The 14,720-nt window shown below is 40.1% G+C and overlaps 2 protein-coding genes across 4 annotated transcripts; one reads left to right on the forward strand and one right to left on the reverse strand.

Moving 5' to 3' along the window:
• Positions 1-94: 94 nt before the first annotated feature.
• wdr44 (WD repeat domain 44) lies at positions 95-7,706 on the forward strand. The gene is made up of 20 exons (XM_077741307.1): positions 95-624; positions 838-865; positions 1,087-1,146; positions 1,478-2,075; positions 2,208-2,356; positions 2,457-2,552; positions 2,633-2,769; positions 3,026-3,109; positions 3,511-3,617; positions 3,727-3,878; positions 3,951-4,089; positions 4,175-4,239; positions 4,503-4,619; positions 4,701-4,823; positions 4,899-5,090; positions 5,168-5,269; positions 5,382-5,497; positions 5,638-5,765; positions 6,071-6,205; positions 6,278-7,706. Exons 1-20 carry the CDS (start codon positions 548-550, stop codon positions 6,364-6,366), a joined length of 2,694 nt encoding a protein of 897 aa, XP_077597433.1. The 5' UTR covers positions 95-547; the 3' UTR covers positions 6,367-7,706.
• LOC144213061 (U2 snRNP-associated SURP motif-containing protein) lies at positions 6,995-14,706 on the reverse strand. 3 transcript variants are annotated; one of them, XM_077741309.1, is made up of 24 exons: positions 14,574-14,706; positions 13,598-13,720; positions 13,395-13,506; positions 13,141-13,253; positions 12,982-13,049; positions 12,799-12,890; positions 12,605-12,669; positions 12,365-12,530; positions 12,087-12,286; positions 11,615-11,658; positions 10,711-10,815; positions 10,568-10,634; positions 9,707-9,876; positions 9,390-9,552; positions 9,220-9,299; positions 9,044-9,131; positions 8,831-8,959; positions 8,566-8,755; positions 8,407-8,487; positions 8,285-8,345; positions 8,075-8,213; positions 7,746-7,856; positions 7,356-7,522; positions 6,995-7,286 (listed from the first exon to the last, which is right to left on the reverse strand). In XM_077741309.1, exons 2-24 carry the CDS (start codon positions 13,673-13,675, stop codon positions 7,172-7,174), a joined length of 2,604 nt encoding a protein of 867 aa, XP_077597435.1. In that variant the 5' UTR covers positions 13,676-13,720; positions 14,574-14,706; the 3' UTR covers positions 6,995-7,171. The 3 variants fall into 3 exon arrangements, with proteins under 3 accessions (XP_077597435.1, XP_077597437.1, XP_077597436.1); XM_077741311.1 differs by having other exon boundaries at positions 13,598-13,676; positions 14,574-14,667; XM_077741310.1 differs by lacking the exon at positions 14,574-14,706 and adding an exon at positions 14,267-14,474.
• Between the last annotated feature and the right edge of the window lie 14 nt (positions 14,707-14,720).

The raw sequence follows: 14,720 nt of genomic DNA on the forward strand, positions 1-14,720 counted from the left end.
AAGTGGCAATGCGAGGTTATTACTCACACAGCTACACTCCGGTGCAGTAGAGGGTAATATGCAATATGGATGTAAATTCTCAGGTTCTGATTAGACCAAAGAAGAAGAAGAAGCACCCAGGACTGTGCCCCGCCCTTTGGACACTGGCTGACATTTTTCTTTAATTTAGGAATGGGTTTGTTTATAAGGCTGTTTTGTGCCTACGGATCGCTTGATAATTGACGTTAAGTCGCAATTGATTTCACATACCTGGACGAAGATCACTCGACTACATGTTTTTAGTAGATGATAACTGGCTTCCATACTTGTTAGCCATTCGCTAGTATAAATCTATGTATCTAGTTCGGCACAGTGCAACGTAATGTTGTGACGTTGCCGGGAAAGTGGTTTTTAAAGAAGCCCAGATCAAGCCTTTTTCATGTTGCCTTACTATTCAAAAGGAGCAAAACAGGCAGGGGTGACGTCTCGTTTTAGTCGCTCGCATGTTGATCTTTTATTTAGTAGGCTAGTCGCCTGGATTTTGAAACGGGCTCGTTAGGGAGTTATCATGGCGTCTGACACGAGCGACACGGAGGAGTTCTACGATGCTCCAGAGGACGTTCATTTCAGCCCCTCTCCCAAAGTGTAAGCAAATACATTTGGCTATGATGCTTGGAATACAAATTACTCTAAGTATTATGTGTGGTTGGCCTTGATTTACTGTGTACAGCACATGATTTTCTCAAACAATGTTGGTCAAAGCTTATGTGTTCAAAAGTACTGCTATTTAGTCATGACATTAAAGATGGTTACCATTGTGATTGTTAGTTTTTTTTTAACACGTGTCTTGTCTTTTAGGTCTCCTACCAAGTTTGTCATTCCTCAGGTAAGAAAGTTTGTGATGATACTTACAAGGGGTGTCTCGATACTAAAGATCTTACTTTCTATCAGATTGTTTCTAGAAAATCTCATCATCTCATTTTCTGAACTGCTTTATCCTCACGAGGGTGACAGGGTGTGTTGGATGGGATAGGCTCCAGCACCCCTGCGACCCCTGTAAGGATAAGCAGTTCAGAAAATAATGTAAAAATCATTTACTTCTCATAGAAATCTGAAGAGTGCTGTGGAGAGGCTGCATCTGAGACACCGCCAGATGATTCCCTACATGTGTGTTTTTCTACTTTATTGCCTATCAATACACATATATCTTGAGGTTTATCCGAGTAAATTTCAATGTCACTGTGCAGTTTGTAGAAGAAAATAGTTTGTGGTAGGGGTAGTGTAAATAAGTTGACTAACTCAAGTTGTTTACATAACAAAACAAAGCTAATAATGAAACCATTTAACAGTCAGTTTCTATTGTCAGGTCACCTGTTAATTTGTTATACCCCCATGTCTGCCACATAACCTGGCCTTACCTTTTTAAAGCCAAAAAACACTCAGTCACATTTGCCCTGTTGTTGCTGTTTGCTGAAAAGAGCTTTTTTTTGACTCTTAGATCATTGACAGCATCATTGAGGAAAGTCAAAAGGAAAATCGAGATGTCGCTGAGCTTTTGGATCAACTACACGCAGATGTGACCGTGGAAGCCAAGTCAAAGGAAGAGAGTAATACTCAGGAAGTTCCTGTCGCAACCGATGAACCGCAACTTATCGAGAGGCCAGAAGAGCAAGCGGAATGTTCTTCAACAAACGGAGTGGACTCTCTCCCTGCCCCAGATCCCTTTGATCTCCCCATACCTTTAGTTGGGACACAGGAAGGTGTTCAGCCACCAGATATCACCAGCACGATAGGACAAAGTCACTCTGATGGGGGAATTTTGGTTGCGGAAGAGCAGCAGGATCCCAGATCTGCTGACATTTTGGAGCAAGTTCCATTCAGTGACAGTGCAACGGACTCTATGGACGGATCTGGGCCTACAAAACCTCCGCGACAGTTCACGGTGGAACCAGATATTGTAGCTAGCACCAAGAAGCCCCCACCTTCACGACCGCGTCCTCCCAGCGGAGCTCCCCCACCAAGACCGCCTCCACCATCTTTGCAGAGTATCCCTTCCAAGAAATCTCTGGAGTGTCTCAGGCCCAGCATGCTTGAAGGTAAACAATACCTCGGCTCCAGTAGTGTGTCATAAAACCTCGTTGGAATTGGAAAAGATGGAGTTTAAACTTAAAAACGTATCTGGTATAAAAAAAATGACCATGATTTTTTTTTGGGTGTGTTTTGTACAGTATCTGTAATGAGACAAGTCATCAGTGACCCTCTGGAACCGTCTGGTTTAGTGTCTCCAAGTAGCACTGTGAGGAGCCTAACCAGAGAGTTGCAGCACTCCTTGGATCTGGCCAGTGCCACAAGTGGAGACAAAGTGGTGACTGCACAGGTCAGCTGTGTTTTAGTTGTTAAAAGTCAGACCTTGTACTGGATCCAGTGTGGTGGTCCCTTTTCTTGTGTTGAAAGAATGACAATTTTGTTTATTTTAGGAGAATGATGATGAGGAGGTCTTGTCCCTGGGTGAGGGTCACGTTCCAGGTCCTCAGCGACCACGCTCAAACTCTGGAAGAGAACTCACTGATGAGGTAGGTTGTTGTGTTTTTTTTTTTTTAATTTAATGTGAGCTGGCTTCATCATCAAAGGACCAAAATGAACGTTAAAACAGGAAATCCTGGCCAGTGTGATGATCAAGAACCTCGACACTGGTGAAGAGATCCCCTTAATCCAGGCAGAGGAGAAACTTCCTGCTGGGATTAACCCGCTCACTTTATACATCATGAGGAGGACCAAAGAGTATATCACGTAAGTGCAACGTTGTGGTTTTGATGATTTTTTTTTAATTCAATTGATTTGGCAGGGTTGTCGCCATTACTCTTCCCTCTAGTGTGCCAAAATTAAAGGGTATCTTGGGACTTAAATAGTATTGAGATGTTGAATTTTGCACAATGAAATCAATTAGCAGATGTATTACTCTTTTGAGTGATTTGGACACTTGGAAATTTTGCTTTAAAAAAACAAGCTAATATATTTTGAAGGGAAATCTTTTTTTTCCTCTCAGGAATGATGAAGCACAGTCAGATGACGATGACAAGTCACAGGCTCCACTGACAGACTCGGACGGGGGGAAACTGAAACAGAGAACGTAAGGCTTCAAACTTACTTGGATGAGAATAGCTATTGTTAATATAGGTGACATAGTTTTAAATTAAAAGATTTTCAGATTTTCTTCAATGCAAAAAGTGCCGCAGCTCAAAAAAGGTTGGGGAAAAACTGGTATACGCCTTCGATAACAGAAATCATACATTTCTGATGTTATTGCACCAATTTCAAAATAAAAGCATGGAATTTTGTATGTAAAGTTTGAAGGTGCCAGTCAGGTAGAATTTATTCGCAGGCTGGATTAACCTAATTTGAACCCCTTTTTGCCTGCACATTTGAAGCTCTGATTTACGTCATGTAATTTTCAGTTGCATTTCCTTAAGATCCTTCAAACACATGTTCACATTAATTCTATGTCCATTTGAATTTTTCCTTTCAATCAAGAACTCAGCTGAAGAAATTCCTGGGCAAATCTGTGAAGAAGGCCAAGCATTTTGCAGAGGAATATGGAGAGAAGGCTGTAAACAAAGTGAAAAGTGTTCGCGATGAAGGTAAAAACAATTGGAGGATAGTGCCAAACTTTCCATGCTTTGTATTTTTCTTCAAATCCAATTTTTACATTACGTGAACTGATCATTACGTTAACTCTCTCGGCGTCAGTCTTTCACACAGATCAAGATGACCCTTCCTCCAGTGATGACGAAGGGATGCCTTATACCAGGCCTGCCAAATTCAAAGCAGCACACAGCTTTAAGGGTCCTTTTGACTTTGACCAAATCAAGGTCGTGCAAGATTTAAGTGGTGAACACACGGTAGGATCATTTGTCCTTTCTTTCCTTCTTGTTCTTTTACAAAGGAAACTAACATTCGTCCATTGTTTCTAGGGGGCCGTGTGGACAATGAAATTTTCTCACTGCGGCAGGCTGTTGGCAACCGCCGGCCAAGATAACGTAGTTCGCATTTGGGTCCTAAAGACTGCCTTTGACTATTTCAACAACATGAGATTGAAATACAACACTGAAGGTATTTAGATAAGCAACACAGGCATTTAGGACATCATTTGAATAAAAACAAGTGGTATTGTAAGTGACTACATTTGCTTCTCTAGGTCGAGTGTCCCCTTCGCCCTCTCAGGAAAGCTTGTGTTCCTCCAAATCTGACACTGATCCTGGGGTTAGTGAATTCTGGAGAGAGAAAAAAATGTCTGTCTGTTTTGTCTCTGTTTTGATCTGCTTTAACCAAGTGAAAAATGATATTTTTCCAATTTGACATTTTTTAACAATGACATGGGAACCGAAACAACAAGGCTTTTTTTTAAACAAGGTTAAACTGCACCAAAGGAAATCTTAGTTGAAATATTTTCAGATCATGAGTTCATTTTTTTTTCAGTTGCTATCCTTACTTGTACAGTCAAGAGGCGTATTCTTGTGTTTTAGGCAAGTTGTGTTCCAGAGGACCCAGACACTGAAGACAGGAATGCCCCTTTTCGCCAGGTCCCTTTCTGCAAGTACAAAGGCCACACGGCAGATTTGTTGGATTTATCTTGGTCAAAGGTGTTTTATCGCAAAGCGTTCAGTTTATCCTTAAATCGGCACGCTGCCCAGTCTCATTCGATCTACTTTCTGGCTCACCAGAACTTTTTCCTGCTTTCGTCTTCCATGGATAAAACGGTCAGACTGTGGCACATATCCAGGCGAGAGTGTCTCTGCTGCTTTCAGCACATTGATTTTGTCACCGCCATCACATTCCATCCCAGGGTAAACAACTGCTCAACAACTTTCTTAATTAACACAAAGGCACCATGAATAACTGTTGATTTTGTTTCTTCACAGGATGACAGGTACTTCTTAAGCGGCTCTCTCGATGGAAAGCTGCGATTGTGGAACATTCCGGACAAAAAGGTTGCTCTATGGAATGAGGTGGATGGCCAAACGCGCCTCATCACAGCTGCCAACTTCTGTCAAAATGGAAAGTACGCTGTCATTGGCACCTATGATGGAAGATGCATCTTCTATGACACAGAGGTACGCCATCTTACCTTAACTACATCAGCCATTGGCTGCCAAGAAGATATACTCTTGACTGTTTGTGAAATTTGCAGCGCCTGAAATATCATACCCAAATACACGTGAGGTCCACCAGAGGCAGGAACAAAGTTGGGCGAAAAATTACCGGCATTGAACCATTACCCGGAGAGAATAAGGTAAGTAACTAACCCTGTCTTTTCTATAACTCCCTTTGGAATATATACACTAAAAATAAGAGAGAGACATTTTACATCCAGGACTTGTTTTAAACTGTTTGTGGTCTTGTAGATTTTGGTCACCTCAAATGATTCCCGCATCCGCCTTTACGACCTGCGGGACTTGTCTCTATCCATGAAGTACAAGGGTTACGTCAATAGCAGCAGTCAGATTAAAGCCAGCTTCAGGTGAACAATTTTTAACCAAAGCAACATTAGGACATGTTGGCAAGTCTCACTTGTTTGACCCCTCAGTCGCTTTGCTCATGTCTTAATTTACATCAAATATTAAAAGCAAAATGGGTTTTAATGCGACTGTTGTCCCACAGCCACGACTACTCTTTCATCGTCAGTGGCTCAGAGGATAAATGTGTGTACATCTGGAGCACTTACCACGACCTCAGCAAATTCACATCTGTACGGAGGGACCGCAATGACTTCTGGGAAGGAATTAAAGGTGACTACTGATTTATATTAACAGTATTTTGAAAGTTCCACTGTCACTTTTAGGTTTAGGGGGTACTTTACTGAGTTCAATAGATTGGATTTTACTGAGCAGCAAAATGGTTTTTCTTTCAAATTAACCATAAAAAGCACAGCCATTACTATGCTGAGCAGACAACTGGTTTCTCTTTCAAATAAACCATAAAAAGCACAGCTCGACAACGCACAATTTGTATGAGTCTCGATTGTTGATTTTTTTTTAAATGTTTGACTAGTTAATCATTGATTTAGTGGGTAAAAACTTGTCTCTTTGTGCAGCACACAACGCTGTGGTCACATCTGCCATTTTCGCACCACAACCGGGACTTATTGTGCCACAAGAGAACCTAGTGGAAAAAACTGATGCTGAGTGCAAGAGTTTGGACTCTAACGAGTCGGAAACAATTCCCTCAGGTAGAGTGCATGACTTTGTTAAATCCCAGAAATGTGTTTCAGGGGTTTGATTTTGACCATTCTGTCTTGCAGGTGCGCTAAAGACAGATCACACTGAAGTCCTTCTCTCTGCCGATTTTACTGGAGCCATCAAGGTTTTCATCAATGTGAAGAAATATTGAGCTCTGAAAAGTGACTTTTTAGCTCACTTACAAACAATTGCTCTAGTTTTAATGGTCACGCGTTTCAGTTTATTGCCAAGCAACTGTTAAGTAGTTGGGAATTTGTAGAAGCTCTAATCGCCAACGTCACACGGATTAAGCAGAGGCAAAACGTTGGAGACGTATTCATTGATTCGGAATACCTGGGTAGCTTCTCGTGGTGTGACTTTTCAGAGGATACCTCTTCCTATTTTTGAGTCACATATTTCAATGTGTCTGGAACATTTCGTCTTGAAAAGGTGATGTGTAACTGTGCCTAAAAAAAAAGTCCAGCTTGCTTTTTTTTTTCTTAAAGTTTCAGCCTTAACATTTCCTCGGCCTGTGATAGAAACATTTTCGATACGGGATTATTATTTAATTGTGTCAGGTATCTTAATATACATTTCAGAAACACTAATGGTTCTATATTTGAGACGTTTCAATTTATAAAGACTGTAGATTTACAATGTAAGATTGCACACATATTGCTTTTATAAGCAACTTTCCGCTCTATTGACTTCCTCCTCAATAAAAGTGCTTTTTAATATTTTTAAGTTGATCCTTAAACCTTGCACTTTTCTCCTCCTCCCCCAAGAAGAAATGTCACAAATGCACATCATCACTAAATGTGATTTAATGTTTGAGTAGTGCACATTTCAAATTATTTTATAAACATATGTAAAACAAAAATACAATAAGTGTCTAAATATGATACAAAAAGCTGAAATCTTGAGAGAGGATTTGTTCGGGACCAAGACGACAGAAAACTGAATGGTAGACGCGAGAGTCAGTGTTTACTCTTCTTTGACTTCTTATGAGAGCGATGTGGGGACTGTGATCGGGAACTCCGCCCCCTCCACTCTGGAGATCGAGATCGGGAACGTTTGGACTGTCTGGGACACCTGAAGGCAGACGCGGCATAAGTTTAAGAAGACAATTTTTGCACAGAACAAATGTCTTGCATCACTTACTTTGAAGGGGAGTTGCTATTTGATTTTCGAGCACGCTTGTCAGCATCTCGACTCCGTTGTCTGTCTCCATCTTCGCTTTTTCTGCTCTTTTTCTCCTTTTTGTCTTCTGCTGGCTTGTCTTTTGATTTGGGTGTTGATCTCTCAGGTTTCTCCTCATTTTCAAATTCCTACAGCAGAAAGTAAATGTTTAGTATCTGAAAATCGCATGATTGTTAGCAAAGGGGGTTCTCTGGGACCACAATGTTTAACATGAGGTCTGATTTAACAGAGCATTCTTCTTGTGGTGTTGTAACTGTACTTTTGTCACTGTTGCCAATCCAAACTTTGTTATTAAAGAAATATTTATCTTTACTGAGCTATGTTTTTTTTTCTTGCTCGAGTTCCAAATACCTTCTGGAGTAGTTTGTTCCTGTAATACTCCACATGTTGTTGGATGCTCATTCCAGACTTTCGCTCTCTCTTGCCACTTTCCAGCTCGTCTTGGAATGTCAGAACCTTCAACTGGATTACAAAGGTTATGTTAAAACTCGCTCATTAGTTGGGATATCCCCAAGTTGATTTAGTTTTAAGATGCATTTGGATAATATTCGATATTTTCGTTATTTGCTGTGATTTTGAGACCAAATTTGTGTGACTGCAAAAATAGCCATACTGGATTTTAAGGATTGGTTTTAAGGATATATGTATTATATGAATAATACATATTAAGAGCCACTTACTTCAAGCTCTCTCAACTTTTTTCTTTGACTTTCAGACATTTGAAAGCTTTTCAATGAACACTGGAAATGTGCAGTGGGGAAGTTGCCGGAGTCATTGCTGTTGTCGCTCTCCGAGTTGCCTCCAACCAGTGATTTGACGCTGTGTAGGACGGAAGAAATGTTTGTGGAGATGTGTCGACAGACAAAAAAAAAAAAAAGATTGACTCTTACCTCACATTCACTTCATTATTGTGCTTGCTGGTTGCAGCACTCCACTTGGATTTGGGCAAAGCTGAGCAAGATAAAAAGATCAATCTCCCGCACCAAGCAGATTAACGACGTGCCCGCCTTACCTTGCGAGAAACTCTCCTCATCCGGCGTCTTCTCCCACTTGGACAAAGGCCCTCTAGAGAGAACCCCTTTGCTGTCGACCACTGAAGACAAAGAAAGGCTTAGCTCCGGATACTTGAAACCACTCCATCCCGTACAATGAAGCAAGGCACTTTACTCACGCGGCATTCCGTCAATGTCGTCCATGGCGCTTCCCAAGGGGACACCATCGATGTCGTCAACTGGAATGCCGTCCAGAGAATCCCAACCTATGGGGCAGCCATCCAGGTCGTCCACGGGCACTTTACTCATTGGCACTCCGTCTATCAGCTCGCTGGCTAATGGTGCGCCATCCAGCTCGGAGGAATTGTCCTAATAGAAAAACCCAAGTCATTTGGTAACCTTGACACATCTGTTAGATGGAAAAAGGACATTTTCCCCTCTTACTTCTTCCTCTAATGCCAACTCCTCTGTGGCTTTGACAAAGCCCAGAAAGATGTTTTGAAGGTGGATGAGATAAGGCTGCGGGTATATGGCCCAGTCCTCCCAAGCTCGAAAACACCCGGTCACCTTTTGCTATGGGAAAGAAGAAAAAAAATACTTTTACATATTATTTTCCCCAAATAGAATATCCCAATAAGCAGAGTGCGAAATGATTACCTTAAATTGTTCGGCTTGAAGCCTGGCTTGTATGTTTTTGTACACTTCATGAAGCACTCCAAATATCTGTGACAGCTTTGATTCAAAACTGAAAAAATAAACCATTGAAATAGTCGCTATAAATAAGACAATAACAATCAAGAGGATAAGATCAATAAAAAAGGAACATCTCTTACTGTTTCCGGTAATATGACGCCCCGGCTACTTTGGCACTGGAGTTGTATAGAATGTCCGATACGAGATACAAATTGGCAACCTAATAGAACAAGGTTAGAGAGTTTTACAATTCAGCAATTACTGCGAGGGAGTCTTAAATAATGGCTTCAATTATGGAAGATAAACTTACCCTCTTCTGAAGGGAAGACTGAGGCCAGGAGAAAGATTCTGTGATGTTTCCCACCACTTCCTCGGCCGCGTCCGCTCGTTCGAGACAGAAAAGCATGGCGTCGGCAACGTCTCCTCGGCTCGGAGTGAGCTCTCGAAGCAGCGCCTCCAACTTCTCTCTGTGCCTGTGGGGGAAAAAAGAATTTGCATCACTCCCAACATGGCTTTTCGCTTGAGGCCCGCCCATTATATCGACTTTGTGTGGGACTCTTTGGGGAAAAAAAAGAAACATCTGAATGCAGCCGAGTTAACATGGCTGCACCTGCTTGGCGTACTCACTCGGCTCGTAGCTGTCCCTTTTTCACCTCCTCGTTGGAAGAAACGACGTCCTCCACTTCGTCCTCTCCCTCATCTCTGTCTAAGTAAGAGTTGAGGATGGGTGGCCTCCAAACTGAGCCTCCGCGGAACATGCGGAAATCTGCAGTCCTCCATTTGGCCAGAGACTCTCCCTGAGAAAATAAAAATGAAATACACCAACATTTAAGGCTCAATCTACATATAGAAATTCTTCATACAATTATCAGCATTGTAGTAAATATCAACTGGCACTTGAGCAAAGCACATAACAGTAAGAGAGATTTTATTATCAAAGTACTGTTTAATATCTAAGTACTGTTTAATATCTAAGTACTGTTTAATATTCAAGTACTGTTTAATATCAAAGTACTGTTTAATATTCAAGTACTGTTTAATATCAAAGTACTGTTTAATATCTAAGTACTGTTTAATATCTAAGACTTAGATATTAAACAGTACTTAGATATTAAACAGTACTTAGATTCTAAGTACTGTTTAATATCAAAGTACTGTTTAATATCTAAGTACTGTTTAATATCTACGTACTGTTTAATATCTAAGTACTGTTTAACATCTAAGTACTGTTTAATATCTAAGTACTGTTTAATATCTAAGTACTGTTTAATATCTAAGTACAGTTTAATATCCAAGTACATTTGTCCAGACATGCGACATTGGAACATAGTGGAGACATGCAACAGATTTGTTGCCTTACTGTCCTTATTTTTAGATTACATGAAGTGGTGAGACTTTTGAAAAGTCATAGTTTGACGACATCGTATCTCCCTGCATGTCAAAAAATACCAAACACATTTGTAGTAAAAGAGTAACATAAATCAATACCTGGAGGATGCTGAATAGCTTCCAGCGATAGTAAACATGGTTTTGACTCTTGTTGTCAAAAAGGAAGCTGTGCCAAAAACAAAATAACATGAGTAAGTTACCTTGAACACTGATTGGGTAACACGAAAGCCCTTTTTTTGTACCTGTATTCCGGGTTACTTTTTTCTTTGTTCATTATTATGGCTTCAAATAAAGGACCTTCACGCACCACAAACTCTATCATTCGATGGATGACGAGTAATACATTTCTGTGGAGTGAGGAAGAGCAAGTGATTTATTTATGTCATTCATTCAATTTTGTCTCCATCAGGCAAGATCTCTTAATACCTCTTTAAACTGAGCCAGTGACCTGTGCAAACTGCAGGGTGGCTTTTTGCTGCAGTCGAACTGTGTCAGTCCTTGTCAAAGCATTTACTCTTTGACAACTTGGAATGCAAATATTTGCCTGTCAAAAAGGACGCCCCATTTCAATTCAAGTGCACTACTTTTATAGGATTTTATGGTGGCTCAGTTAAAGAGGTAAAAAGAATCCCTCCCAGCCATAAAGCACATTAGACAAACATTCAAATGTGACTATTTTTTTTATTTTAGAAAAATGAAATTATGGTTTCATTCTGACAATAGTTAAAGCCACACCTTGTAATAGTTCACTTTATTTACTGGCAGGTGATTACAATCAAAATCATTGCAGTGTGGTACTTTATAAATAAATGTATTACATATATAGTCTCTATATAGTGTCTTTGACATCTATGGTTATAATTAATTTTAAAAAAAGAGACCTATTTTAATAATCTTTGTTTAAATGGAAAATACCATGTAATTATTCTAAGTGTGGACTTTTGTTAACAGTGGAGACCACTATTTTGAGGGATTTTTTTTTCTTTAAACTGAACTTATGTTGGAGGCCTTTGTGATCTGTATCTTTTTTAGGTCATTTTTATTGACTGTTTTTTTTGTCAACGTTTGAATATGTTAGAGCACCTGCCTCTGTTCTATCACTTTGTTCTAACAGCTGGTCAGTCGTAGGAGGAAGAGTGTGTGTACCTTTCGGTCGGGATAACCACTTTGACTACGGCTTCGGACAGAGTCTGTTTGTGAAGTCAAACCAAATAGTGAAAATATGACATATGTGAGTATTTGTACATATGAAACACTACAGGATAATACACAGCATAAAAACCATAGTATTCATTTCGTAGAAAGGGCAATACAGGGGTCACACTTTTACTATTGAGTGACAATGACACCAACGGCTGTTTTTAATAGTTATTCTTTTTTTTCCCCCCCATATACCACAGCCCTTTCAACAACTTGTTCAATGTCAGTATTGAATGCAGACAGGCCTTTATCCAAAAGGGCTTTTTTTTTTACGTTGGTTGCGCGTTATACTCGAATAAATATGGTAAAATGGAGAATTATGCATTTGTATAGTTCTGTGAGTGATGCATAGGTGTTTTTTTTGTTGGCACGACATTATATCATCAACATGCATAAAGCCAACAAAACAAGACATTACCTTATCGAGATCTATTTTGTTCAAGGCCAGGGGTTTGGTGAAGTCATTTCGGAAGCGATCCCTTGGCTGAGCGTTAAAAGGGAGACCGGACTGGGGCGGCGGAGCCGCCCTCACCCCCACTGGAGTGTAAAGCGGTTGAGGTGGGATTCGAGCTGGTCTGCCCCATCCCAGCTTCATTTCAAATCCCATTATTACTTTACCTAGGAGTCAGAAATCAACCTTTATGTGAGACATAGCCAATAGAATAGTGGAGAATAGGAGTATATCATTAAAAGTACCATCAAGGGCTGCAAAAGCACGTTCCGCGTCTTTTCGTGTCATAAAAGCCACGAAAGCCCTGTTCGAATTCCTGCCGCGCTCCTCATCCGTGCGGGGCCACATTATCTTCACGCTGGCCAGAGGACCATACTTTACAAACTCCTTGCAAAGTATCTCCTCGTTCATCTAAAGAACAACAATGTGTCAAATCCCAAAGAGATATAAACTCACATCACGCTCTACTCAAGTTTGAGGTCTACCTTTGGACTGATGCAGTTGATGTATAGGTTTGTGTTGATTGGCACTGTTGGGTCATCATAAAATGCTGTGGAACATAAGGTTTATTTATTGTAAAGTAAAAATAAGAAATATGACGGCGGAAAAAAAGACTCAAATTACCATTTACTTGATTTTTAGCATCTCAATACAAAATAACATAACAGCAGGTTCTTACTAGGACGTCCTAACAATGGTGATTCCAGAAGTCCTCCACCGGTTGGTTCATTTTGCTTTCTTTTATGTCTTTCCTCACGCTCTTCTTGAATTCTATATTTTCAAAAAGACACGTATATAAATTTAAGTTAACTGACAAATTTAGTGCAACACTATATGGGAACGTGTTTTTTTTTAGACTTACAGCTTTAGTTCCTCCTTGAAGAGCTCCAAGTTACTCTTTTTCTTTTCCTCTACCTTTTTTTTAAAAGCCTGGGAAACAAAAACATACATCCCATTGACATATTGGTTTTGATTCAATCTGTCAGCTAAATTTGGATATTTTGTAAGGGGCCCAACTTACAGACTTTTTGCTCTCTGCATAATGTGATGGTGGGGGATCATCCGATTGAGAAACAAACCTCGAGGAGGCAGGTCGATAAAGTCTATTTTTAGTGGCCTCTGCTGCTTCCTCATCTGCAAGGACAATAGTAGTCATTAAACAATAATAATTATTGTAAATTATAACTCTTTTGAGTTTTTTTCTGGTATAATGGCTGAAAAATAATATTTTTTTACTGTTACATTTTGTAAGAGAGAGTATAGCAAACACCCGACCTTTTGTTGGATTCACAATGCCTCCGCGGACGAAAGTTTTCACCCCACTCTTCTGGTTGGGCTCAAATGATGCTAAAAATTCTTCAAAAACTACAGCTGCTTTTTCTTGCTCCTAGAAGATCAACACAATCATTCAAAACAGCACTTTCCCTCATCCGCATGCATTCAGTTCAAGTAATTTCAATCCATTTTGATATTGTTACCTTTTGCTTTCGCACTTCTTTTTCTTTCCTTGTTAGAGTTTTGACCGGAGTGACAATGGTTCCTTTTTTGTCAGCCATTCTTCAAATGGAATAAGACATTTAATTTTAGACTAATTATTTAGCCTGGAAAAAAATGAAGTCAAGAGATTAATAAGGTAGCAAAACAAACATTAATCTATATTTTCTATGCATTGTTGCCTCAAACATTGGCTGAGAAGGCATCACTCATATTAAAAAGAAGGGAAAAAAAGAACACTTTAAAATGTGATCTCAGCTTTTAATATTTGCTGTCCAGTATTCTCCCATCAATATTTGCCCATAACCAGTCCTTTATTTTGATTTTTTATACACCCTCACAATTTCATGAAGGGCCATTTTTATGGGGTATGAACCCAAATAATAGTATTGTTTTGCATCACTAAATCTGAACAAGATCTGGTTATCTTAAATGTGGTAAATTGTAGGGGTCATGTGGGGGGAAAAGCAATCACATGACAACTATACAGTACAATTATACTCCTATTTAGATGCATTATTGATGGCGAGATGTCGGAAATCGCAACACGCGTCGTTGTGTAGACACCACAAACAATAATCACTGCTGGAGGTAAATGACTAAACAAAGTTTAAGCACTAAAACGACTATTTAAAGGGCCCATGTCTTCTCACCTCCCAGCAATGGTTGACTATGCTAGGATCAAGATGCTAACATCAACATAGCCTCGGCGATCGTTCCACAAAGATGCGATGCAACTCCTAGAGAATTGTCCGTTCTGTCAAAAACATATTCTACCTACGATCCTTTACCGACGACAAAAAAACACCCCTAAAGGAAGCAAGTGCCCCCGCGCCTAACAAACACATCTGATCGCTACTCGTTAGCAACGCCTTAGCAAGGATCTACACGCGTCATTAATTAAACACATAATGATTGCACGAGGGAGCTTCACAGCTTCATCCGAATAGTGCAACTTACAGTGCGTTTAGTTTTACTTCTTCACCATTCTGGCATCGATGATAGCGGACAATAACAACATGCTACCACAAAGCAGAATCGACTGACGAGTAGTAGTTCAGTCAGTAACCACGAGGGGTCATAAATATTCAAAAGGGGGCATTTCAC

The sequence above is a fragment of the Stigmatopora nigra genome, chromosome 19 (assembly GCF_051989575.1).
Source record: "Stigmatopora nigra isolate UIUO_SnigA chromosome 19, RoL_Snig_1.1, whole genome shotgun sequence".
Lineage (NCBI taxonomy): Eukaryota > Metazoa > Chordata > Actinopteri > Syngnathiformes > Syngnathidae > Stigmatopora > Stigmatopora nigra.

What these genes read in the sequence shown, in the direction of transcription:
- wdr44 (XM_077741307.1), top strand. Translation starts at nt 548, where the DNA reads ATGGCGTCTGACACGAGCGACACGGAGGAGTTCTACGATGCTCCAGAG. An exon ending in ATTTAAGTGGTGAACACACG is followed by an intron (nt 3,879 to 3,950) that starts GTAGGATCATTT and finishes CATTGTTTCTAG; the next exon opens with GGGGCCGTGTGGACAATGAA. An exon ending in GTCGGAAACAATTCCCTCAG is followed by an intron (nt 6,206 to 6,277) that starts GTAGAGTGCATG and finishes TCTGTCTTGCAG; the next exon opens with GTGCGCTAAAGACAGATCAC.
- LOC144213061 (XM_077741309.1), bottom strand. Translation starts at nt 13,675, where the DNA reads ATGGCTGACAAAAAAGGAACCATTGTCACTCCGGTCAAAACTCTAACA. An exon ending in GTGGTTATCCCGACCGAAAG is followed by an intron (nt 10,816 to 11,614) that starts GTACACACACTC and finishes CTCACTCCACAG; the next exon opens with AAATGTATTACTCGTCATCC. An exon ending in AGTCTTCCCTTCAGAAGAGG is followed by an intron (nt 9,300 to 9,389) that starts GTAAGTTTATCT and finishes TTGTTCTATTAG; the next exon opens with GTTGCCAATTTGTATCTCGT.